This window comes from Alternaria postmessia (genome assembly GCF_024291825.1).
Source record: "Alternaria postmessia strain BMP 2775 chromosome Unknown scaffold_77, whole genome shotgun sequence".
Classification (NCBI taxonomy): Eukaryota; Fungi; Ascomycota; class Dothideomycetes; order Pleosporales; family Pleosporaceae; genus Alternaria; species Alternaria postmessia.
The window spans coordinates 38,647-62,586 of NW_026260150.1; the positions used below are offsets into that span (position 1 = coordinate 38,647).

The following is a 23,940-nucleotide window of genomic DNA, read 5'->3' on the forward strand; positions in this document are numbered from 1 at the left end:
AACCACTTACTATCGATCTAACCGCGGGTCGAAAACAAATTGGCGGACACACCCGTAGGTGTGAGGGCTTGGGAACGCTAACAAAAAAGCAAATCTCACACCTTCGGGGATCCAAGCTCTCGGAAGCCTTTCTGGAATCACAACATACCTTGAGATCTGCAACAAAGATTGTAAAAAGATTATCGCCCACCAAGAATTCTAGAGCGAGAGATACAAAAAAGATGTGAAGTCCGAAATTTCCGTCATCACTTTGATTGACTTGTAACAACCTCAAGAGCAGTGCACAAAAGTGCGGGTTATAATGGTACGTCGAGTTCTAGTAGCATGTATATATTGGTTGGAGATAAGATCATAAAAACGTGTAATTATCCGTTATCGAGGACCAAGGCATGGAAGAGGTTCAACATTTGGAAAGCCAGTGTCATGCACAGCGATGCGGACAGTGTCACAGACAACATATGTACTGTTCAGACATATATCTCATTTATGGCAATGGATGACCCAGTCCAATCTACTCATACCCCTCAAAAGCACTCTCCGCATCGCTACCACCCCCTACGACTGTACTTCCTCTCTTCTTTGCCGCCTCCCTAGCCTCTCTCTTCTTATTCTCAATTTTCCTATCATACCCACTCTTACTACTAATTCTGCTCTCAGGCTTCACATCCTTCCCCTTTGCCGTACGTCTAGCCTCAACACCCCTCTTCTTGAGGAGCTGCCTATCCCTCTTGCTCGGCGTAGGCAGTGCATCGAGCATCCACTGTTTGACACTCCCTTCTTCATCACCAAGTCCCCTTAACTTCTCAGAAGCGCGGATAACGTTGGCAATGAGCTTGACATAGGGGATATCGTCTTGTGTGTAGAATGTGACTGCGACACCGCCTTGACGACCGGCACGTCCAGTGCGGCCTACGCGGTGGACGTAGCCAGCTGCGGAGGTGGGTACGTCGTAATTTACGACGCCGTTTAGACCGCGGAAGTCTACGCCGCGGGCTAGAAGGTCTGTGGTTATGAGAACCCAGATTTCGCCCTTTCGGAAGCGCGTCATTATGCTATCGCGGGCGGACGAGGATAGATCGGCGTGTAGAACAGCGATGCGCGAGCTACCGCCTGCTTCTGGGGGTATATCGTAGAGGAGCTCTGAGTGAAGTGCAATGGCTCGGGGTATCGTTTGTGTAAAGACTAGGAACGGTGGGCGGAGCGTGGGCTGGTTCGAGTTGGTGAAGACGGAAGTCGGATGGAGTAACTGACGCAGACCAAGAAGCTTGCCTTGCTCGGTAGCGGCATAAGTTAATTGATGTGAAATATTGGGTATAGCGGAGTCTTTGAGTCCAACGACGAGCCGGATGAGCGGTGGTCGCCGAGGAAGGTCGGACTGTGAAGCGGAGAGGGCAGTCCAGCGGTCGTTCAGGGTAGATGTCGTCAGACTATCGATATTGGAGCCCATGGTCGCTGACCATAGACCAATTCGAAGCCTGGGATTTGTGCAAGCATTCCATATCGCGAGCGTTTGTTCGCGGAAGAGGGGATCGAGGAGGACGTCTGCTTCATCAAGCACAAGCTGAGATGCGCTAGGAATGTTCGCAACAGTGCTGTTCCTGCGCTTCAGTGCGTTGAGCAGAGCAAGCGGCGTCGCGACTAGGATGGCGGCTTTCACAAGTTCTGCCCTTTGACTAGCCTGCTTCTTCTTTGGTGCTGCCGCCCCTTCGTCGTCAGTTTGAGAATCACTTTCGTCATTTTCGGACGCGTCAACCGCATCCACTGTATCCTCAGGTATCTCCTTTTCTGGTTCTTGCACGACTTGCATGCCCTTCCTCATGAGTGTAGCCTTGATTGCCGTGCCTTTTGCCAATTTCCTCGCCTCGTTGACAATCTGCGCCGCAAGCTCTCTAGTAGGGGCGAGGACAATGGCGCGTGGACCCTCCCTAATGTCCGTAGTGCTGCTCTCCGCGAGTAGTGAGTCGATGATGGGTATCAGGAACGCCATTGTCTTTCCACTGCCCGTAGGCGCTACTGTCAGAAGATCAATGTCTCCATTGAACTCAGCACCAGACAAGCCTTCGACGTCGCCAGTAACCTTGCGGCCCTTGCTGCCCAGTAGCAACGGTAAAGCGCCAAGCTGAACTTCAGTAGGTAGCTTGTACCCTTGCTCTGCTATGTTCTCCGCCAAACGTCTCGATATACCGTAACGTGTTCGTAGTTGGGCAAACTCGACAAGGGGTTGTGGATAGAGGGATCTGTTCGCATTCTTCTTCTTTTCCTTGATCTCCTTCTCCTTCTTTCTCTTCTTCGACTTCTTTTCTTTACTTGGCTCTTCTACTTGTGTCGCAAAATCGTCGAGTATTGCAACCTTTAGCTTATGCGAGCGCAGTACCCTCTTGCACTCGTCCGCATTGTATGGCTCCTCCTCTATTTCGCCTGCGCCTTCCTGAAGGATAGCTTCCTCTTTGCGCTCTTGCTGCTTCTGCTTCTTCCTCTGCTTCTTGGAAAGAGTGTTTCCACTTGACTCTGAATCTTTGCTTGCACCGCCGCCAAAGAAGTCGAGATCGGCGGGTAATTCAGTTGCGCTCGCAGATGCGTCTGCCAGATTCTGCCCCCTTTTCCTTTTGCGACTAGTATTCGACGTGTCCGAGGGGTGTGTTGGCTCGTCGTGGCCGAACAGCTGCGGGTTTGCGACGGCGCCGGAGGAAGGAAGCTTTTGCGCGGGCGACGTCTGCGCCGCTTTCGAGGATCGCGAGAGGAGTTTAAACACGTTCATAGTGGCGGTAGGCTGGAAAGATGTTCAGCAAGAGTGATCATGTCCTTGGCATCATCACGTCTTGGGTTGCTGCTGCGCGGACTGCAAAAGTTCGATTGCGCGCTCAGAAAAATAATTGGGCCGCGGCGATTCGGCGCAACTAGCGCCGATCATTCGAGCATGCACGTGTAACCTGCTACTGCTATGCTACTATTGTCGTGGTACTGAAGTAGATGCATTGCCAATAATTGCACATGTAGAAAATGGAATCTAAATCAGAGGTATGTGCAGTATACAGTATCGGATCCCTACCACCCCGAACGCACCGCAAACACACTTGCTCAGCTTCCCTGCCCGCGAAATCGTACAGTGTTTCCTTCCTCACCAGCCCCTCGTAGCCCTCCCCACTACCTCTCGAACCTAGTGCATGCTGAAATGTCGTGTCGTAGCTTTCCTAAGCTCATCCCTCAAGCTCACCGCACTCAGTGGTGCTCGTCCTTCTTCTGCCGGTAGCCAACAAGCTTGAATCGGCCAATGATCTCGCCAACGGAGAAGAAACCGATGACCTCGGCAAAAACAACACCCATAGAGTACCACTGTTCGCGGGGCATGTTCCGAACTTGCGCAAGGACGTTGGCGGGTTGCTGGGCGGCGCTGTTGGCCTCGCTGGCTACGCGGTTGAAGAGGGAGCTGGGGTTGCGGAGAGCGTTCAATGCGGGCTGGATGTAGTTCTGCATAGTCTGGATGGATCTGTAAGCAGTCAGTAATTATTCCGATATTCCAGCATGCCAAGCCGGGCTTGTGGGAGGCCTACGGTGGTTGCATGCTTCGTTGGTGGGCAATGAGCTTGCCGAGCTCAAGTCCGACCCTTCCGTAGTAGGTAGCCTTGGGAACCAGTCCTATGATAATGTCAGTGTGTGATTCCGGATGGAGTATCATGCTGCATCAGAATTCCTGCCCAACGTCTATCACGGTCCAACTCTACAAACATGGCTGCGGTTGATAAGCCATGTGAAGCTGCACGGATAAACCAATGCGCTTCATGTTCTGGTATCCCGGCTCTTGGTACTAGACGCAATGCTCCCATGGCCAATTGGCACGCTCCCCCGCCTTTGAGATGGGGTGACTGACCTTGCACGAAGTTGACCATCCTTCCTACCCGTCCAGTGGCTTGCTGTGTCGCATTGTTGACGGCTTGACCGGCACCCGACGCCGCAGAGCTCGCGGAGCTTGTGACCTTGGTGAGACCCTCTGATGCCTTGGACTGTGCCTTTGACGCGGTTTCCTTTACGGTGTTGGTGGCTTCGGCGGTCGTCGAGGCATTGCGGATGCCAGCGCGGCGGACGGCGAACGTCGATTGCCGTAATACGGCACGTGATGCAGCGAGAGACATCTTGATGTGAATTGACGAAGGGGAGATGGGGTGTCGCCGGTCGTCTGCTCGTGAGGGTGGATGGAGCTCGGCAGTGACGCTTGGTTTTTCAGCCGCGCACGGACGCTCTTGCCCGGATGGCTCAGGGGATTAACGATGTTGGCATTACCACCTCAACAATCCCATGCTAGTCGCACATATGAGGTCACCTTTCACTCGCCGCTTCCTACCTTCTCTACAATCGTAGTGCCTTGGGTAATGCGCTTTCGTTGTTATAGTATACTCTCAGGTCAATGCTCTCTGATACCCAATCAACACCTCTCCAGCAATACTCAAACATGCCTGAACACCTTCACCAACCATCTCCCATGTCTTTCTTCTCCTTTGCCTGTCCCAACATGACTCCCTTGATCAGAAAGTTTAGCTTCCGGATCTCTGTCCAGCGACTCAGTGCTCCCAACTCAAGCACACTCATTCTCCTCATCTTGCCACTCGGATTTCCAATGACCACAGCCTTCCAGTCGCTGCCACGCCCAACCTTCTCCAGGTCTTTGAACTCTTGCCAGGCTGCCGTGTCGCGTCTAGTTCCAAACGTATGGTTCGGTATGACCTGTACCGACTTGAAGCGACAGAGGACCAAGATAAGCAGAACAGTGAGAGCAAAGAGGATGCCTGCCGTTGTCCCTGTGGACTTTTGTGCGCCAAGATTGCGCGTCATGCTTCCGCCGACTATAGTCGCAACTGCAGCGAGAATGAACGCGATGATTTGACTGGCGAAGATACCAGCAGTGACACGGGGAAAGGACGTGTAATTCGTTCTTCTTCTGCGGTCTTGTACAGCCATGCTTTGCAGCCGATGTCGTGTGTTGACTCCAGGTTGTAGGTCACATGTATCGAACGTTTCCATCATCAGGCCGTGGCATTCAGCTATGGCGAGAATACTGAGGAAACCCACAGCGCCAGCGAAAACAATCGGCACAAGCCATGGTTGAGGGCGCCTAGCCGAAGAGACAGTGTACGCCATGCCCATGAGGGGAAGTGTCAGTGTGAAGATTGCGCGGCGGACAAGATGGCTTGACCAGGTGACTTGTTTCTGGAACGTCATGGAGTCGGTGCGAAATGCGCTCTTTCGCTCCCGAGAGAAGATGCCCGCTTTCGTTAGGGGGATCGCAAGCAAGGCGCCGATAGCTATGGATATAACACCCGCGCCCACCTTTGTCGGCTTCCATCTGTAGTCTCGCGACAGGAGAGCACCTAGCAAAATGATCACAAGGACGACCTGTGCATATATCCATCCCAGGTACAATGCCAGGACGAGAAAGCCAGGTTGACACAGCATCATTGCCATAAGCTGTATACCCGCCCATACTTCCTCGAACCAATACTTCGGTCCTTCGGTTTCGATGTGCAATTTCACTTCACCCCTGCTCACACGCCTTGTGATGTAGTTCTTGTCTCTGTCATATACCTCAGTCACCGACTTCCGGAATGGTGCGCGTCGCGTTTCTGAAGTCATGATGTTTAAGATCAAGGCAAGAGCGAGGATCACCACGACAATATAGAACCCCCAGTCCGGTGTCAGCTTTTCGATGATCGCAGCCCCGATTTGGAAGCCGACGGCCAGAGACCCGATCCAGCACCATGACCAAAGCCCCAGCCACATGCCCATACCTCCACCGTGGCGACGGACATCGTTTGCAACAACGAACTCTTGATGAGGGTTTTTGGATTGTAGAGAAGCCCCAAAGAGGTCAAGCAACACAGTGATGTAATTGACATTTGCAAATCCGAGAACGACCCCAGATAAGCCACGAGAAAGTAAAAGGCCGACACGATACTTCGCGTCCTTGTTGCGGAAGCCGCTGACGACAATTGCTTGGGGAAATTGGAGTGGCAAGGCGATTGCGAGAGCAGCGAGGACATAGGGTTTGCGTCCATGTAGGAGGGGTAGTGTCCAGGCAAAGAAGGTCGAAAAAGCAAGCCCAGCGTACAATACTGCATTACCTATGATCGTGACGTGGCGTTCGTCCGCCAGGGAATACTGTATGCGAGGCACTTCACCCGCATAGATGCCAACGATGACACCAAGCAGAGCTGTGTTGATACACGCAATACTCGCAGTAAGACGCTTCTTACCTGCAGACCAATTTCGTGCAATTGGCTGTCTGCGGTGATGTCGTCGAAGACCAAACGTGTGATGGTGGGATTGTCCTCGTACCGTAAGTTCGGTGCCATATGGCTTCGACAGCCTGTCGTCCTCATCCAAAGAGGTATCTCCCTCACCGAAGCCCGAGTCATCCCTTGGCCCAAGCCGAGTTTTAGGTCTCGATGTATGCTCGTGGCTTCGACAGCGGCGATTTCGACGCACCGCAATGTTATCAGTGATGCGTTGGCGAGACCGACCGCGAGATTTGTCTCTACCTACAGGACGAAGAACGAAATCGACGTGTTCTCTTGGAGCTGTTTGAGCCAGCTTTGGCAGGAGCAGATCGCTTCGCGTGTCGAAATCGACATGGTCTCGCTCGCTTTCATGATCACTGGACGAGCATAACGAAGTAGACGAACCATCTTGCTTTCGAACGCCTGGATTCGCGTATGCCCAATCGTAGGACACTGAGGCTCTTGGTACATCTTGTGGCAGCCGGACATTGGGAGCGACATCATCTATGCCACCTCGCTGGACGATGGCAGACGGCTGTAGATTCTGGTGGCGACTAGATGAGCTTGAAGAGTCAGACACCTTAAGAGGAAGTGCGGTTGTCATGAGAAATCCAGGTTCGGGGGAAGCATCATGCACAGCGCCCTTCGCTCCCTCAATGATTATGCACAGTTCTTCCACTTGACTTCGATCATCAGCGACCTCAGCAACCTCGACCGCTTCTTGAACCATAGCCTCTAAACCTTCAACCATGTTGTTGATACTCCTATCCATAGCTCCCACGAATGTACTAGGTATCGGTGCCGGTTGATTGGGGGATATATTTACTCCCGATACGGTCGCAGGAGGCGTGCTGCTTGAATCTGAAGTGCTTGACTGCTGGAGATGATCAGGAACGGGCGCCAGGCTGTCAATTCGAGGGCGAGGTTCATAAAGATCGCTTTGTTCTGGCTCTTCATCGTCTTTCTTGGCATGTACGATAGAACGTCTCTTCTGTGATTCGTGTGACTGCGGTATAGACGCTCGTGCTGCTCTCAATGGAGTCACTGCGTCAATTGCCAGCGAGGCTCGACGCGCCTGGGATAGTCGGTGCTTTGTTACTGGAGATGGGCTGCTCGGGACCGCTGACGACAGTCGGCGCTCAGCTGCTTGCACCAGTCGATTGTGTCGCGCCATCGGTTTGCTCGTGATAGCAGGTGTCGAAGCACCTGTAACAAATACTTTGCGGCCAGAAGGACGAATGGTTGACGGTGATTGAGCAGGGCTTTGATGATCATCTATGGGCGAGCTGCATGAGCTCTCCACGGCTGTACTGTTCTGACCATCTGTCAAGGCTGCAGTCACGATCCGAGCAGACTTGTGAGTCAGCCAAGGGAGTCTTTCCGACGTGGTACGTGGTGCAAGCTTCTTGCGCTCTGGGGCTGTAGTCATCTTCAGGTGTGCGCTCGATACCTTCGAAGCATTATCTTTAGACTCAGTCATACCAGGGAGTGAAACCCAGCTTGGTTCGGGCTGAGACGGCGAATGCGCACGGGTTTCGAAGACGGTTATCGTACGCTGCTGTGATGCTTAACGGCCAAACTGCCCAAAGAGTGAAGTGAGAAGTCGGTCGAAAGGGCGAAGAATATGAAGAATATGAGATGACCAGCTTCGACTACTTGCAGATAGACGCAAGCAGGGCGGCAGAGGCAGAGGGCGTAGAAGAAGCTGGTTGTTGTAGAGCTGAGCCGAAAAGGATGGACGAAGTGGAAGGTAGAGGTGATGTTGTTTGGAACTCAGCAACACGGAGGTTATTATTACCCATCTTTTGTTTACTTATCTAACGTGACTGATAGCTCTTGCTGCACACTCTGCGGCCAACATCCTGCTGAAATTACGAGGAAGCTGCGATATCCAGCGACCGTATCACAACAGAGAGTTGTCAAGTACGTTTAGATGGCAGGACTTGTTCCACGCATTTCATGTCACTAAGAGTATATCGCCTGGAGTACTGACTCAGTCATAGCCAGCACCTTTTCCTCTTCTAGCCGTTGCGCGACCAGCCTGCATGAGTCAGTATTGCTCTTTTCAGCAACGACGATTCAACACTTACTGTAGACTGACTGGGAGACCATGTAATAGCTCGGGTTGATCTGTCGTTCATCAGTTGTCGAACACAACCATCGGTAGCACAGTGTATAGCTTACAGCTGTTATAAGCATCCTGACAGTAGTCGCTCTGGGGCTTGTAGTCACTCGCGTGTTTGTCGACTGCTTTGTCGACAGAGACCCCGCATGGGAAAGATACGGCGGCATAGTCAACAACATTATATACACCAGTATACCCGACGTACTTGAAATCGCCATGCGCCACACTTGAGTACGGGGTCGTGGGTGCTAAGAAAGGTTAAACACTGCTTTGCAGCAAACATAAATGCTCGACTTACCTAAGATGGCGTCGAGCCCTTCGATCGCCATCCACTGTTCCAGGTACTGCCGTTGTAGCTCGGATCTCTCTGAATGTAGCTTCCACATGTCATATACGCCCAATTCTTTGGCATCTTTGTACTGAACCATCTCAGGTCGAAATGGCTCGCCTGTCGCCCCGAGTAATGATTCGACGCTTTTGCCGCCATCGGCGACGAACATTCGTCCCTATGCTTGTCAGCTTGGGGGCTGGTGTAGCTCCAAAAGTAGCTCACCAGAAGTGTCAGCGCAGTTCCGTGTAGTCTTGGATTCCAATCCAGAACTTCATGTCCAGCCTTCTTCAGCTTCTCGGTCGTTTCCTTGAGAGCGCGCGTTACCGGGGGTGTGGGCAAGCAGACACCATCGTTCCAAAGGACCGCTATCTTGAGTCTCCCCGGAACATCAACTGACCGCCACGGGATAGGCAGCATCTTTGGGTCTAGTTTCCATGGCTCCGCATCGACAATCGCCTTCGAGTACATGGTGATATCCTGAAGCGACTTTCCCATGGGTCCATTGACGCTCTGTACCGCTTCCTGGCCAGCGAGACCAGATCTACATCGCTGTGTTGTAAAGCGACCGAAAGATGGTCGAAGAGTGAAGATGCCGGTGCATGCTGCCGGGATTCGCAAGCTGCCGCCCTGATCTTGTTAGATATGAGGATTACACGTCATAATATAGAACTCACTATGTCGGTCCCGACGCCTAAAGGACTACCTCCAAACGCAATGAGGGCTGATTCTCCGCCTGAAGAGCCGCCAGACGTGACTTTGCGATTAAGCGGATTAACGGTACGTCCGAATGTGTTATTAACGGACTCTGCCTGTATCCTGTCAACTTCCAACCCAATATATGCCTGCGCGCATACATACGATCATCATGGCTGTCGGCACATTTGTCTTGCAATACCGGACTGCGCCCAGCCGTTCGAGTATATCCACCAACGTAGCATTGTACTCCGCCGGCTGATTGACTAATGAGGTGAAGCCTACAGTGCTGTCTTTTCCCTTTATATTGAAGTTGTCCTTGAGAGAGATTGGCAGACCATGGAGTGGCCCAACAGTCTTGCCAGTTCGCTGGAGATGGTCGTCGAGGGATTTGGCTTGCTGCACTGCTTCATTGAAGAACACATCGCTAAGGCAATTGGTCTACACACACGTTAAAATGATTCACATGTCTCCTGGAGGTTCTGCCATACCAATTGCTGCGCTGCTGCTGCGCGTTTGCAGAACGCGATCGTGACATCTTCGGCGCTCCATGTTTTCGACGCGATCTGGTCCAGAATGTGGATTGCGCTGCTCTCAGTGATCTCAAGCTCGTTTGCTGTAAACCACCCAGACTCCTTAGGCCATGTTGTCACGTCGAGTTGAGACTCTGGTGGTATCTTGTCTTGCGGTATGCGATATTCGGTCGGAATGGATTCCGCGAGAGCTGCGCGCTTCCCCGCAGCAACTTTCTCCCAATTCGCTTCAGATGTCATACTTTAAGACTTTCGCAACGCCAAGCTACTACAATATCGAAGAACAATAGTGAATAAGTTTACAAGATTGAAAGACGGTTACTTCGAGCGTTTCAGTGAGTACTCATGACCCTACCGCAATGTATTCTCCCCACTCTCGGGTCGTCTGCGCCGCGGCCATCTGTCATTGTGGTGGTCCCCAACCGAAGCCATTGGAGGCGTCGACGATACCATTCCCCGCACCTTTGGACGCACCCGACCCAGACTAACTGCTACCAGACATCCCGTTGCTTCGGCCGAGATAGACTACCGCTGGTCAAGAGGTTATACCTGCCCTGTTGAGATTCAGATACGAACACCCAAGTAACCGATACCGGCATTCAGCCGCTTCACCACAGAGATATGATCGGCAAAAACGCTTACTGAATATGCCTATCTCGAGTCAGTCATAAGTGGCGTAGTATCAACCATATCTTGCCCCCAGCGTCTATCGGTCCTATGATGCATGGGGCGGACGATGTCACCCGGAGAATAACCAATACTACAAACATAACTGATAGCGACAGCTGTTCGAAAACAGGCAAAGCCATCTTCCATTGCTCAACAGCACATCTCTAGCGACAGGGCGCAACACTTTTGCCCTCAATCGTGCAATAACCCGTTCCAACATGGCCAACAGCTTCATCGCCTATCTTCGAGGCGACCAGAATGCGCCAGGCGAGCGCAAGCTGGTGCAGAAGCTTGATTTTTTCATCCTTACTTTCTGCTGTCTCATGTATTTCCTCAATTATCTTGATCGCACCAATCTTAACAATGCGTACGTTTCTGGTATGAGGGAAGAGCTGGACTTCAAAGGCAACCAACTCAATCAGATCAACACCGTCTTTACTGTAGGGTAAGTAAGCATAAATGAAAGAAGACTATGAATAGTCTCATACTAATTCGACATACTTAGGTATACTATAGGGCAAGTACCATGTAACATCCTGCTGTACTACATCAAGCCTCGTTATTTCTTCCCTGCCTGCATGGTGCGTCTCTAACCCAAAGCGCCTTGGGTTTTGTGACTTATTCAATCTAGGTAGCATGGGCAGGCTTGACAATGGTCACTGCAGCCGCTCAAAAACCTCAGGACATCATGGCAATCCGCTTCTTCCAAGCGCTGTTCGAATCATCGACGTTCGTAGGAACCCATTACATTCTTGGTTCTTGGTACACCGAAAAAGAGCTAGGGAAACGCTCTGGAATATTCACCGCATCAGGTCTTGCTGGCACTATGATTGGTGGTTTCATCCAAACGGGTATACACAGTAGCATGGACGGCCTCCGGGGGATGAGTGGTTGGCGATGGCTCTTCAGTAAGTTGTTTTGACAACATCTACAATTAACTCACTAACGCCAAGTCTCTTCAGTCATCGACGGACTCATCACACTTCCTGTAGCCATCTACGGTTTCGCCCTCTTCCCCGACACGCCAAGAAACACACGAGCGCCTTACCTCAGTGCCTCCGAGAAAGCGCTAGCAATCTCCCGCGTTCCTGAAGTCTCGGAGCGCACTCCAATATCCTTGTCCTTTTTGAAGCATTGCTTCTCAACGTGGTATTGGTACTTTTTCGTCATCCTCTGGATTCTAGCGGGAGAGACCGAATCTTTTAGCACAAACGCTTTGTTGCAACTTTACATGCGCTCACATCCTACAAACACTTATACCGTGGCTCAGAATAACAACTATCCTACCGGAGTACCTGCTGTCGGCATTGTTTCGACTTTGTTTTGGGCCACACTAACGGACTTTATGGGCGGGAAACGTTATCTTGTCGGCTACTGGATTGGCATAACTGGTATCGTAACCTCAGCCCTCATTCTCGCCTATCCACAAAACACCACGATTCACTTCGCAATGTATTATTGGGCAGGCAGTGTTTATGCCTGTCAAGCCACCTTCTTCGCCTGGGCAAACGACGTATTACGCTACGAAGAAGACAGTCTGCGTGCTGTGGTCATAGCAAGTATGAACATGGGAAGCAACGCCATCAACGCCTGGTGGAGCATTGTCTTCTACGGTGCAAATTTCGCACCGTACTTTACCAGGGGTATGTGGGCTATGATTGCCGTCAGCATTGCCATGGCAGCGTGGACGGCGGCGTTGGCATGGATGCAGGCAAGGACTGAGAGCAGGAGAATGTTAGAAGGGGGGGTTGTGCACAATGCTATTATGGGAAAGGGCGGGGATGAAGGGACATTTGGGACAGGGGAGGGAGAGAAAGCATAGATGCTTTACACAATGTTGTGCTACTAGTTTTATGGTCTGTTTCTCAATGAGACGTTATGGATTCGAGAATACGCACGGCTCTCCGTGCAGAAAAAAACGCCTGGATAACGCCAATGCATGCGACCATACCCTATCATCCAAAGCACAAGACCGTGCCTATCCTATACCATCATCCTGCTCATCCATTGTATTAAAATCTTTGCGAAGCCCTCGCCCCACGCATGCTGTTCATGAAATCGGCTGAAGGATCCGAGCCAAGTCCGTTCCAGCCGTTGGCACCAACACGTTGTGTCTCCCGCTGCGCCTTGGTAATCTTCTCCTGAAGCTGCGAAGCACCGGAATCGATGAGTTGAAGCTGTGCAAGCTGGGTGTTGAGAACACGAACGACCTTGGTAAGAGGATCGTCTGGCTTGCCTGTCTTGCTGAGCGTCTGCGAGGTATTGTTAATCTCCTCAATCATCTCTGTGAGATCCTTGTTGAGCTCGTTGAGGCGGTCTTGAAGCTTCTCGGCAAGCTTGTAACTATGGGTTCATTAGTTATCTCGTAGCTGCAGACAGTTCTCAGGTTTTCACTTACGTCCTCTCGCGCTCCTGGTCGGGGCCGCGTAGGGTCTCGTTCTTGCCACTGACGCCGTGCATCTTCATGAGATTGTCAATCTCCTTCTCGTATCGATCTAGGTACGAATCGAGCTCCTGCTGGTTCTCCTCCATCATCGTCAGCTGCCTCTCGACTTCAGCAGCGTCACGCTCAGCTTGGAAAGTCTTCGAGTACAGTTGTCGGACTTTATCGGAATTCTCAACCAAGGCCCTATCCCATGAGGCGACTGTCTCAGCCTGTGATTGGAATTCTTTCTGGTACTTGGAGAGGTCAGCTGCCCAGCGTGTGATGATCTCGTCCATAGACTTGTTCTTCAATCGTGATTGAGCCGATGGTGCAGGCCCGGCAGTTGACGCAGCAAGTCCGCTTTGGGCAGCATTGTTTCCGGTCGTGGCCCCGAGGGAAGGAGTTGGTTGCGAAGCAGTGTTAGACGATGCTGCTGGTGCTTCACTTGCTGCAGGCTTGTTAAATAAACTGGGTGTGGTGCCAGAAGTGGTGGTGGCGGCAGTCGCAGGAGCAGCGGACGAAGCACTCCCGCCTCCCAGCCCACCTCCGATGCTGGGGAACAAGGACGAGCTCGATGATGCGGTTGTGGTGGGTGCACCGCTTGTGGCAGTGGTTGTAGCCCCGGTAGTTGCAGCCGTGCTGGCAGGCGCAGCAGGTTTAGCAAAGCTGAAACCACCACCCGTAGATGCTGGTGTGGAAGCTCCTGCAGGCGAGAACAGACTAGGTGTTGCAGAAGCAGACGACGCAGTGTTGTTTCCGCCTAGGCTCAAGCCCGAGGCTGGAGTAGAAGAAGCCTGCGAGGAAGCTGGCTGTGCAGGTGTGGCACCCACACTGAACCCTCCTAGAGGTTTCGCGGGTGTCGAGGAGGGGGTTGTGCTGCCCAGTCCACCAAAGAGGCCACCCGCAGGCTTAGAAGCCTGTGTGTCTTGAGAAGTAGGGGTCGACTGATTTCCGCCTCCAAAAAGGTTGCTGGCAGAAGCCGCGGACTTGTTCGCGTCGGTCGAGGTGCCGGTGTTTCCTCCTAAGCTGAAGCCGCCCGAGGGCTTTGCAGCGGGGGTAGCGCCGAACAGGCTAGGTGTGGAGGACGATGTGGTTGCTGCTGGAGCTGCTGGCTTTGCGCCGCCGAACAAAGAGGATGTGCCTCCACTAGCCTGGGTGTTCTGTCCAAACAGGCTTCCACCCGGAGGGGCACCAGCTGGGGTAGTGGAAGGAAGGAGCGACGTCTTGTTCGTTGCAGGCGTAGCTGTTGATGTCGAACCTAAGCGCGGTGTTAGCAGACGCGTTGGAGGTGCGAGATGTGTTTGGGAACTAACCACCCGCGTTACCAAATCCAAATGAGGGCGCAGAAGACGTTGTTGGTGCGCCAGTGGCCGCTCCTCCAAACAGACCTCCAGCTGGTTTTGGCGCATCGCCCTCCTTCTTGCCGAAACCAAAGCCTCCGCCAAAAGCTGGTGTTGAGGACGCGGCAGGTGTGGCTCCGCCTCCGCCGAACAAACCGCCAGGCTTTGACGCAGGCGTGCTCGATGCGCCGCCGAAAAGACCACCTGAGCCGCCTGTGTTGGCGCCAGCAGAGCCAAAGAGGCCACCGCTGGCCGGCGTGCTCGAGGTGTTGCTGTTCGCGGTTCCGAAGAGGGATGGCGTCGCGCTGCCCGTGGAAGGCGCGGCACCAAACAGCGATTTGTTTGGTGTGTTGCTGCTGCCGCCGTTGTTGTTGTTGTTGTTGTTGCCTTGCTGGCCGAATGTGAAGCTCATGATGGCGGCTGTGGAGGAGAGCTCTGGTGTTTGTGTTGACGGTGAAGAAGCTGTTATTGCCGGCGAGATAACTGGGAACGCGCGAATGTCTAGTCGTGTCGCGCCCGTAGATGGGAGTGTCGGGCCGTCAATTGACGAGTTGCAAGGGATGCGCGTAAACGGTTCTTCTTCTCACGCGCATCAATATGTCGTCGCAACCCAAAAGTTAGACAAACAGTGCATGGGTCAAGCTTTAGCTCCGGTGAATTGTTGTTCCCACCTTCCCGGTGCTGCAGCGTCCAGACCGCTCGTTCCCCGCTAATCGAGCGTGCCTGAGACAAGACGACACGCTCAAGCAACGGGGCGCAGCACTTGCACTTGCACTTGTACTTGTCGCCTTTGCAGCTTACTTCCCCCACGCCTTGCTCCAAGCAAAACCACTCCCCGACGACCTGTGTATACCAAATTTACGTGTCAAGTGAAGAAACATTCAGCATCCTCGATATGCCGGACGAGCTAGCACCGCCCCGCAAGAGCGTAGAGCTCGAGGACCCCGGTGCGAAAGAGCTGGGTACGTCGTCCTTTCCACTCGGCCGTAGCAATTCTAATGCAGTGCAGCCGAGTCGAGCGACGAACACTTCTCCGATGCCTCGGAAGGCCAGCCTGGACGATCTGAGATGACCTCGCCCATTCCCATCACGCGGGTTGAGCGAGTAGACGACGAGCCGGCCCACGGCGAGGTGCCAGGCACAGACGCATACAACATGCGCACCCAAGACGCAGTACCCGACGAGGTGGAGATTGTACCCGAAGGCACACGAAGTCGCAGTGCGTCTCGCGTTAGTGTAAGCGACAGGCCTCTTACGCCAGGAGGAACGCCAGTGCCAAAGACGATTGTCGAGAAGATCGATCCCGACCAGCCCAGCTACGGCGATGTTCCCGGTACACTTGCCCACCAGCAGCGTCTTGCCGATGCTGCGCCTGATGTCATTGTCAGAGCACCAGAGCCTACCCAGCCCAGCAACCCAGGTACGTAGGGCATTTCCTTGGTGCCTCCTGCGTACCATTGACGGAAGAAGGGTCACCAACCTCGCATAACAGGTCTCCAATAAGCCCCAGTGACGGCGCAGCCGACACCGTGCCCGAAGCCGATGCCTCCGCTGAGCAAGATGACGACGGCTTTGGCGACGAGGACGGTGACGACGATGGTTTTGGCGATTTCGACGACTTTGAACAAGGCGAAGAGGGTGACGATGATTTTGGGGACTTTGACGATGGGCTTCAGCAAGGCGAGGACGATGCAGAGACATCATTTGATAAGCCCCCAGAACAGCCTCCTGTACCTGTCCCCTCGCCAGGTCCTGTAAGTCGCAGCAATTCTAGTCCACATATACTACTGCCTTGCCCGCCTGCTATGGTGATAGTCTGACTAACCCTTCATTACACAGCCCGTCTTAGACTTTGATCAACTCACATCACTTGAAGAAATCGTCACAGCAACACAGCCCTACCTAGATGACATGTACCCTGTACAGAATGACATACCCACAATATCGGCCAATCCCGACGAGACCCGTTCCATATTCCTCTCGGAACGCAGCCACTCGTTATGGACGCAACTGGTTGCACCGCCACCATTACAGCCTCCCGACTGGGTTCGTTCGCGTATACGGCGACTGTTCTTGGTCTCATTAGGTGTACCTGTGGATCTGGACGAAATACTCCCCGCCTCGAAACAGAAAAAGCTCATTCTCCCTTCAATACATATACCCGGGGATCGGTCGCCCCGCCCCTCGTCCGACGGTCGGAACAATGGCGGGCCATTGGGACGAGTCAAGCGCGAGAACGAATCATCTACGTCTATCGACTCGTCAAGTTCAAAACCAGAGCGAAAACGTAAAGGTCCACCGCCGCCTCCAGAACTGGACATTAGCAGCACCTTGCAACTATGCGCGACGACAGATGCAGCGCTGCAAGGGCTGACGGACGATGAGCTGAAGATGCACATTGATCACTTAAAGGGACTGCAAGAAAGAGCAAAGGAGGTATTTGAGTACTGGCAGAAGAGATTGGAGAGCGCACTGGGAGACAAGGATGCTTTTGAGCAAGTTATTGAGAGCCTGGTTGCCCATGCTAAGAAGCTTAGGTAGCAAGTCGTATCTCTTGTCACACTGCTTATCCGTTCTGCAATACCATCGCTCTCCGGGAAGCCCAGATTTTGTGAACTATTTGTCTTATATCACCTGTGGTTCGCCTGATCATCGTTCCTTGGTCCACGGAACCACCCCAAAATATTGTTATCAGGGTCCAACACAAATCCTCCTCGATGAAAAGAGAGCCATTGTTCCTCTCTCTCCCAGACTTCCCTCACAACACTCTTAATTCGCAATCGCATCACCACAAAACTCCACGGGCTAACAGAAGACTTTCATCACTGCAAGACTCTTACTACAAAGCTCTTACTACAACAAGACTCCTGCTACCACAAAAAATCCTATTGCGAAGTCTCAAGACCCTGGATTTTCAATACTCCAAGTTCTCGAAACCACAAATCTTTGCCTTCACCAGGAAGATGGCCATGCCATTTCGCACGCCCGCAGCTACAGGCGTAGCTTCGTCATCAAACGCACCTTACACTTCGAAATCATCCTTCCTTACAAGCGGTCTAAGCCCGCTTGCGACATGTGCGCTCAACAACACCGAAGCCAGCTGTTCCATATGCCTCGAGCACTACACACGCGAGGATCCCGCTTCCCAGGTCACTCAATGCGGTCACATCTTCCACACACCCTGCATGACGGAATGGGTTGAATCAGGATCATCAACATGTCCCATGTGCCGTGCACAGCTCTTCACCCCTCCGATAAAAACCAAGGTGAACAGCAACCACCCAAGGAGGAACATGTTTGGCAGGCGATCCAGCGAAAGGAGCATACCAGGTCTACCAAGGATGCATGAGGGATTCGATACATACTCTCAGTGGCGCATGGGTTCGTTGGGATTGGGGACAGGAATGGGGAGTAATTTTCAGCCGTCGACACCTGAGGCGCCCTTGGACTACTAGAGACGTGAGAGAGTTGTACATGAATGCTCAGTTTGAGAAAGTTATATAGAATACTACAGCCAGAGACATACTGTCTTATACCTTGTTACCGTGTTTAAACAGGGGAATGAAAATACCCACAAGGCACGCATTAGCGCAAACTCTTTGGTCCCATCGTGGCATACATTCCTGAGACGACGAGAGAACCTTGGATGGACGGATGCTGATATAGTCGTATACTAGTTTGGTGATTTCACTAACCGTGTTAAAGCCACAAGAGTGTTTTAGATTCCGCATTAATGGAGAAAGCGAACAAGTTCTGCGGATCTTGCCAGTACCTGACTCTCGATTTGATCAATCTGCTCTCAGCTTGGTGCAGTTTTGCGGATCTAGTAGTCCGATGTGAGGATGAATTTCGTTCCCGAGTCTACTAGCCGGGGAATGTTCGGATGTGCCGACCGGGTTCCCCAATCTTGATAGAATTCATGCAACGGCGAGTCAAAGCCGGAAAAGCCAGGAAGCCGTCTAGAAAACACGTCCTCGCGTGTTACCAAGCATGTGCCGGCTTCCGCCCAAACACGCTTACCACTATCAGCCGGACGGCCGGGAGGGACCCTGAGCGAAGCGACTCTTTTGCGAACAAGTGTACCCCACCGTGCCCACCATCAAAGAGCCCCTCTGTCAGCTGTCAGCATGGCACGATAAGATCTGAGATGTACCGCCACGTCGTCTCATATTGCGATCGATGGCACTGAAACCACGGCAGGAGTACGACATGCGCTGTGGCATGCAGATCAAACAGGAGAGCAGCGCAGTCAAGCCGTGGTTAGATTAGAGGCGCATTTCACACTTCAGCGAGGGCGTTGAAGTCCAACGTATCCCGAGTGCGCTGCTGTGCTAGGCGATGCCTGTTCCGCCCGCCGTTCCCAGCGAATAGGGGTAATTTGCCACACTGGTGGGTGCTGGGTGGCTTCGGTCGCACTGCCATTCGTCGCTCTGTTCGTATACCCGTACGTGCTAAGAGATGGCACGCGGATGCTGGATGCATGGTCGCACTTCATTTCGCGGTGTCGGCGAAGGGCTGGGCAGGGAGAATGACGTCGGCGGTGTGCGGTGTCAAGTCTCGCTGTGCTGAGAGCGCTGGTTCCGTGGTGGGAGGTTCAGCAAGCGGCCGTTGGTTGCTGTGGTCCGAGATGTCCGTTTTCCAAGGTCCAACGTGCACGGATCCACTCCACCAGGGCTGACTAGATTTCTCTCGGCCTAGCGTTACATCTGTCATTCTGCCTCCAGTCTGCTTTCCCAACCCGGCAGCAATTCGGGCAATCCTTTGGGAGAGTGAGGCAGCATACCGTAGCACGCTTGGTCGGGCTGTCTTTGCTCTTTCCCTCCTCACGCAGTTTCTGTCTGTCCCCGCGGACTCGTGCGCTTTGTGGCTTGCGGTTATTCTTCACGCTGCCTAGCTGCTAACTTCGACGCTAACCTTGATTGAGCGATACTGGATATCCATCCTAGCGGGGCGTCCCCTGCTTGCGCTTCTTCGATACCTCCCAAGTTCATCTCGCGATCCATCAGTATCCTCGCAGTCGTCTGCCCCGAAAGGCTCTTCAGTCCCTCCTTTGTCCCTTTCCGCCCTCTCTCCCATCGATACCCGCTCTGTCGCATTCCTGTCCATCTTGCCCGTTCCAGATGCGCACATAGCAGCCCTTCGAGCCTTTCACCCTTCCACCCGCCGCCACAATGGCCGCAGAGACGTACTCGAGCGTCTCAGCCATCATCCGCAACCTCGCCCGCCAACACGACCCTACGCGAGACCCCAGCTTCAGCGCACAAGTTTCTGCCAACGGAGCCAAGACGGCTGCAAATGCCATCGCGCTGCCAGGCCCGGAGAGCGAGGAGAAGACGCAACTAGAGCAGGAGCTGTCGGCGCTATGCTCAAGAATAGACTTTCTCGAGCACAAGAGCAGCCATGCTCCAAACCAGCAGGGCCAGTTCCCTCTGACACCCGCACAAGAGCCGCCCGAGGAGGGCGCGTTATATACTCCAGCAGGAGTCTTCCGCGGCAATAGCGGCCCACCCGCCCAAGGACGTCGTGGATCCAACAAGGAGCGCGCCATCTGGGTCTCCAACTGGCTCGCCGCCAAGGAGTCGAATGGCGACCCAGAACAGCCCGCGGCAGCCCTTACCGAAGAGCAGCTCAACTACCTGCGAGTGCACTTGAACCAGCAAGCCGACCAGATTAGAAACCAGCGCGAGCACATTGGTGGGAGCCCACAGAAGACCTCTGCATGCGCCCAGGCTGACAGACAACAGACAACCTAAGCCAGGAAGTGAATAAGCAACTAACGACACAGAGCATGGTATTCGAACATGGCATTGAGGACATCGGCGCACTGAAAAGGGAACTCGGCAAGCATCAACAGGGTATGCTCTATAGTCTTGAAAAGGCAACGTTGTGGCTGACATTTCACAGCCAACCTGGCTTTCCAAAAGGCACTGCGGGAAATCGGCGCCATCGTCACTGCCGTCGCTATGGGTGACTTGAGCAAGAAGGTCTTGATTCATGCTAAGGAGATGGACCCTGAAATCACCCTGTTCAAGCGCACGATCAACACCATGGTGGACCAGCTCCAGGAGTTTGCCAGTCAAGTCACGTTCCTCGCTCGAGAGGTCGGTACCGAAGGCAGATTGGGCGGTCAAGCCAACCTACCAGGAGTTGCTGGTATTTGGGCTGAGCTGACTGACAGTGGTACGTTGTGATTAGGGTTCCACTATCGGGCCGATGCTAACGTGTCCTGCAGTTAATGGGATGGCCAAGAATCTTACCGACCAGGTGCGAGAGATCGCCGTAGTCACAACCGCTGTCGCTATGGGCGATCTCAGTCGTAAGATTGAGCGTCCGGCCCGAGGAGAAATCTTGCAGCTGCAACAGACGATCAACAGCATGGTGGATCAACTGCAATCATTTGCTACCCAGGTCACCAAAGTCGCTAGAGATGTCGGAACTGAAGGCAAGCTTGGTGGTCAGGCTGAGATTGCTGGCGTCAAGGGCATGTGGAACGAATTGACAGTGAATGTGAACGCCATGGCTCAAAACCTCACCACCCAGGTGCGAGACATCGCCCAGGTCACAACGGCCGTCGCACAGGGTAACCTCACACGGAAGGTCGAAGCCGAATGCAAGGGTGAAATCTTGGAACTCAAGAACACAATCAATCGCATGGTGGACCAGCTGCAGCAGTTTGCTCACGAAGTCACCAAGATTGCGCGAGAGGTCGGATCTGAGGGTCGACTTGGTGGACAGGCTACAGTGCATGGCGTTGAGGGTACCTGGAAAGATCTCACTGAGAATGTGAACGGTATGGCCATGAACCTCACAACACAAGTGCGAGAAATCGCCGAAGTCACTACAGCCGTCGCAAGAGGAGATCTCAGCAGGAAGGTCAAGGCAGAAGTTCAGGGTGAGATTTTGTCACTTAAGATTACCATCAACACCATGGTGGACCGCTTGAACACGTTTGCACAAGAGGTTAGCAAGGTCGCCCGTGAGGTCGGAACCGACGGTATTCTGGGCGGCCAAGCACAGGTCGACAACGTTGAGGGCAAGTGGAAGGATCTGACCAACAATGTCAACACTATGGCTCAGAATCTCACGCTGCAAGTACGAAGTATTTCCGAGGTCACCCAGGCCATCGCCAAGGGAGACATGAGCCGCAGAGTTCACGTGGACGCCGAGGGAGAGATCCGATTACTCAAAGACACCGTCAACGACATGGTTATGAGACTCGACGAATGGTCTCTAGCTGTGAAGCGTGTAGCTCGCGATGTAGGCGTAGACGGAAAGATGGGCGGTCAAGCAGACGTGAGAGATATCGACGGCCGATGGAAAGAAATCACCACAGACGTCAACACCATGGCCCAGAACCTTACGTCACAAGTGCGTGCTTTCGGTGACATCACCAACGCTGCAATGGAGGGCAAGTTCACTCAAATCACCGTCGAGGCTTCTGGTGAGATGGATGAATTGAAGAGGAAGATCAACCAGATGGTGTCCAGTTTGCGAGAGAGTATTCAAAGAAACACGGCTGCGAGGGAAGCAGCCGAGTTGGCCAACAAAACAAAATCCGAGTTCCTCGCCAACATGTCTCACGAGATCCGAACGCCCATGAACGGTATCATTGGAATGACCCAACTTACGCTCGACACCGACCTTACGCATGCGCAACGAGAGATGTTGACCATTGTTCATAATCTGGCTGGTCAATTACTGACAATCATCGACGATATCCTTGATATCTCCAAGATCGAGGCGAACCGCATGGTAATGGAAGAGATTCCATTCTCAATGCGCGGCACTATATTCAACGCACTCAAGTCATTAGCATCAAGAGCCAACGAGCGGAAGTTGAACCTTGCTTACGACGTCTCTTACAAGGTGCCCGACTACGTTGTTGGTGATTCCTTCAGGTTGAGGCAGATCATTCTCAACCTGGTTGGTAACGCTATCAAGTTTACTGAGCTCGGAGAAGTCAAGGTGGCTATATCCATGGCGCAAGAACAAGAATGCGACCCAGATCACTATGTGTTCCAATTTGCCGTTTCCGACACCGGAATAGGTATCCGTGGCGATAAGCTCAATCTTATTTTTGACACCTTCCAGCAGGCGGACGGCTCGACAACAAGAAAGTTTGGAGGCACTGGACTCGGTCTGTCTATCTCCAAACGTCTCGTCACTCTCATGGGTGGTCGCATGTGGGTCGAATCAGACGTTGGCAAGGGCAGTGTGTTCTACTTTACATGCAAAGTGCGTCTCGGCAAGCCGGCAATTCAAGCCATTCAGCCTCAGCTCGTGGCATACAAGCAGCACACGGTTCTCTTTGTCGACCAAGGCAACACTGGGTTCTCGGATCAAATTATCGAGCACCTTAAGACACTCGATCTTGTGCCTATGGTGGTTCACTCGGTTGAGGAGGTACCCGAGACGACGAAGAGGACTGACATGCCGTACGACTGCGTCATTGTCGACAATGACAAGACGGCACGGGAGCTTAGGATTGCGGAACGCTTCAAGTACATTCCTCTCGTCATGCTCACGCCACACGTATGCATCAGCCTCAGGTCTGCGCTAGAAAACGGTATCTCGAGCTATATGACGACGCCCTGTCTACCAATCGACTTGGGCAATGCGCTCATTCCGGCACTTGATGGCCGTGCCGCACCTCTGGTCTCAGACCATTCCAAATCGTTCCAGATTCTTCTGGCCGAAGACAATGCTGTCAATCAGAAGCTTGCCGTCAGGATTCTGGAGAAGTATCATCACAGAGTCACTGTGGCTAACAACGGTCTTGAGGCCTTTGAACACATTCAAAAGAAGCGTTACGATTGCGTACTTATGGATGTGCAAATGCCAGTCATGGTAAGCTAGGCTCTCGCTAACTCGAGGTTCGCAGCTAACAACATTTTAGGGTGGTTTCGAAGCCACGGCGAAGATCCGTGAATGGGAACGCGACAACGGCATTCCTTCAACACCAGTCATTGCACTGACGGCGCACGCCATGGTTGGCGATCGCGAGAAGTGTCTCGCTGCACAGATGGACGTACGTTACTACTATTCCATTACGTTTTTCCACTACTAAATTAGCTCTCAGGACTACCTTTCCAAACCTCTACGCCAAAACCAACTCATCCAAACAATCCTCCGGTGCGCCACAGTCGGCAGTACAATGTACGACCATTCCAGCGAGCCACGCTACACAGCGTCATCCCACCTCCCCAACATTGCTCTTCCCGCAAAGGGTAACGACAATGGAGGCGCGTCATCATCATCTGGGGGACTGCCTAGTCCCGGCAAGAAGCGCCCACAGCTCGATACACGAGGCTTCACAGAACGAGGTGGTGGGGCACAGAGCCCAAATCTTCTGGCGGTGGATCAGACGGATAATGGCAGTGTCGAGAGAGTACGTTCCTTGTCCGCTAGTTTGTGAGTAAATTGACCCTAATATGTGTGTGTTGTAGCTTTTGCTGCGGAGTCATAGTAGCTGAGTTTGTGACCTTTCAAGGAAGAGGAGAAGGCTTGATTAGAAGCCTGGCCACCAATCATCGTCGTCCTCGTCGTCGACATACC

At 52.9% G+C, this 23,940-nt stretch overlaps 8 protein-coding genes across 8 annotated transcripts; 3 read left to right on the top strand and 5 right to left on the bottom strand.

Moving 5' to 3' along the window:
• Positions 1 to 511: 511 nt before the first annotated feature.
• On the bottom strand, positions 512 to 2,758 carry J4E82_008876 (uncharacterized protein; the record flags this gene model as incomplete). Its single annotated transcript, XM_051735106.1, has 1 exon — positions 512 to 2,758. One exon carries the CDS (start codon positions 2,756 to 2,758, stop codon positions 512 to 514), a length of 2,247 nt encoding a protein of 748 aa, XP_051585120.1.
• Positions 2,759 to 3,219: 461 nt separating this feature from the next.
• J4E82_008877 (uncharacterized protein) lies at positions 3,220 to 4,130 on the bottom strand (the record flags this gene model as incomplete). The annotated part of the gene is made up of 3 exons (XM_051735107.1): positions 3,220 to 3,487; positions 3,552 to 3,636; positions 3,869 to 4,130. 3 exons carry the CDS (start codon positions 4,128 to 4,130, stop codon positions 3,220 to 3,222), a joined length of 615 nt encoding a protein of 204 aa, XP_051585121.1.
• Positions 4,131 to 4,461: 331 nt separating this feature from the next.
• Positions 4,462 to 5,625, bottom strand: J4E82_008878 (uncharacterized protein; the record flags this gene model as incomplete). The annotated part of the gene is made up of 1 exon (XM_051735108.1): positions 4,462 to 5,625. One exon carries the CDS (start codon positions 5,623 to 5,625, stop codon positions 4,462 to 4,464), a length of 1,164 nt encoding a protein of 387 aa, XP_051585122.1.
• A 2,609-nt stretch (positions 5,626 to 8,234) lies between these two features.
• J4E82_008879 (uncharacterized protein) lies at positions 8,235 to 10,191 on the bottom strand (the record flags this gene model as incomplete). Its single annotated transcript, XM_051735109.1, has 8 exons — positions 8,235 to 8,310; positions 8,360 to 8,399; positions 8,454 to 8,642; positions 8,693 to 8,900; positions 8,948 to 9,352; positions 9,400 to 9,534; positions 9,584 to 9,859; positions 9,910 to 10,191. 8 exons carry the CDS (start codon positions 10,189 to 10,191, stop codon positions 8,235 to 8,237), a joined length of 1,611 nt encoding a protein of 536 aa, XP_051585123.1.
• Positions 10,192 to 10,838: 647 nt separating this feature from the next.
• Positions 10,839 to 12,442, top strand: J4E82_008880 (uncharacterized protein; the record flags this gene model as incomplete). The annotated part of the gene is made up of 4 exons (XM_051735110.1): positions 10,839 to 11,065; positions 11,126 to 11,201; positions 11,252 to 11,528; positions 11,583 to 12,442. The coding sequence occupies 4 exons, from the start codon at positions 10,839 to 10,841 to the stop codon at positions 12,440 to 12,442; spliced, it is 1,440 nt and encodes a 479-aa protein (XP_051585124.1).
• A 190-nt stretch (positions 12,443 to 12,632) lies between these two features.
• On the bottom strand, positions 12,633 to 14,797 carry J4E82_008881 (uncharacterized protein; the record flags this gene model as incomplete). The annotated part of the gene is made up of 3 exons (XM_051735111.1): positions 12,633 to 12,963; positions 13,019 to 14,303; positions 14,359 to 14,797. The coding sequence occupies 3 exons, from the start codon at positions 14,795 to 14,797 to the stop codon at positions 12,633 to 12,635; spliced, it is 2,055 nt and encodes a 684-aa protein (XP_051585125.1).
• A 483-nt stretch (positions 14,798 to 15,280) lies between these two features.
• J4E82_008882 (uncharacterized protein) lies at positions 15,281 to 16,926 on the top strand (the record flags this gene model as incomplete). Its single annotated transcript, XM_051735112.1, has 4 exons — positions 15,281 to 15,347; positions 15,395 to 15,805; positions 15,856 to 16,139; positions 16,225 to 16,926. The coding sequence occupies 4 exons, from the start codon at positions 15,281 to 15,283 to the stop codon at positions 16,924 to 16,926; spliced, it is 1,464 nt and encodes a 487-aa protein (XP_051585126.1).
• Positions 16,927 to 19,556: 2,630 nt separating this feature from the next.
• J4E82_008883 (uncharacterized protein) lies at positions 19,557 to 23,800 on the top strand (the record flags this gene model as incomplete). Its single annotated transcript, XM_051735113.1, has 6 exons — positions 19,557 to 20,079; positions 20,130 to 20,240; positions 20,290 to 20,565; positions 20,618 to 23,232; positions 23,282 to 23,413; positions 23,465 to 23,800. 6 exons carry the CDS (start codon positions 19,557 to 19,559, stop codon positions 23,798 to 23,800), a joined length of 3,993 nt encoding a protein of 1,330 aa, XP_051585127.1.
• Positions 23,801 to 23,940: the final 140 nt, after the last annotated feature.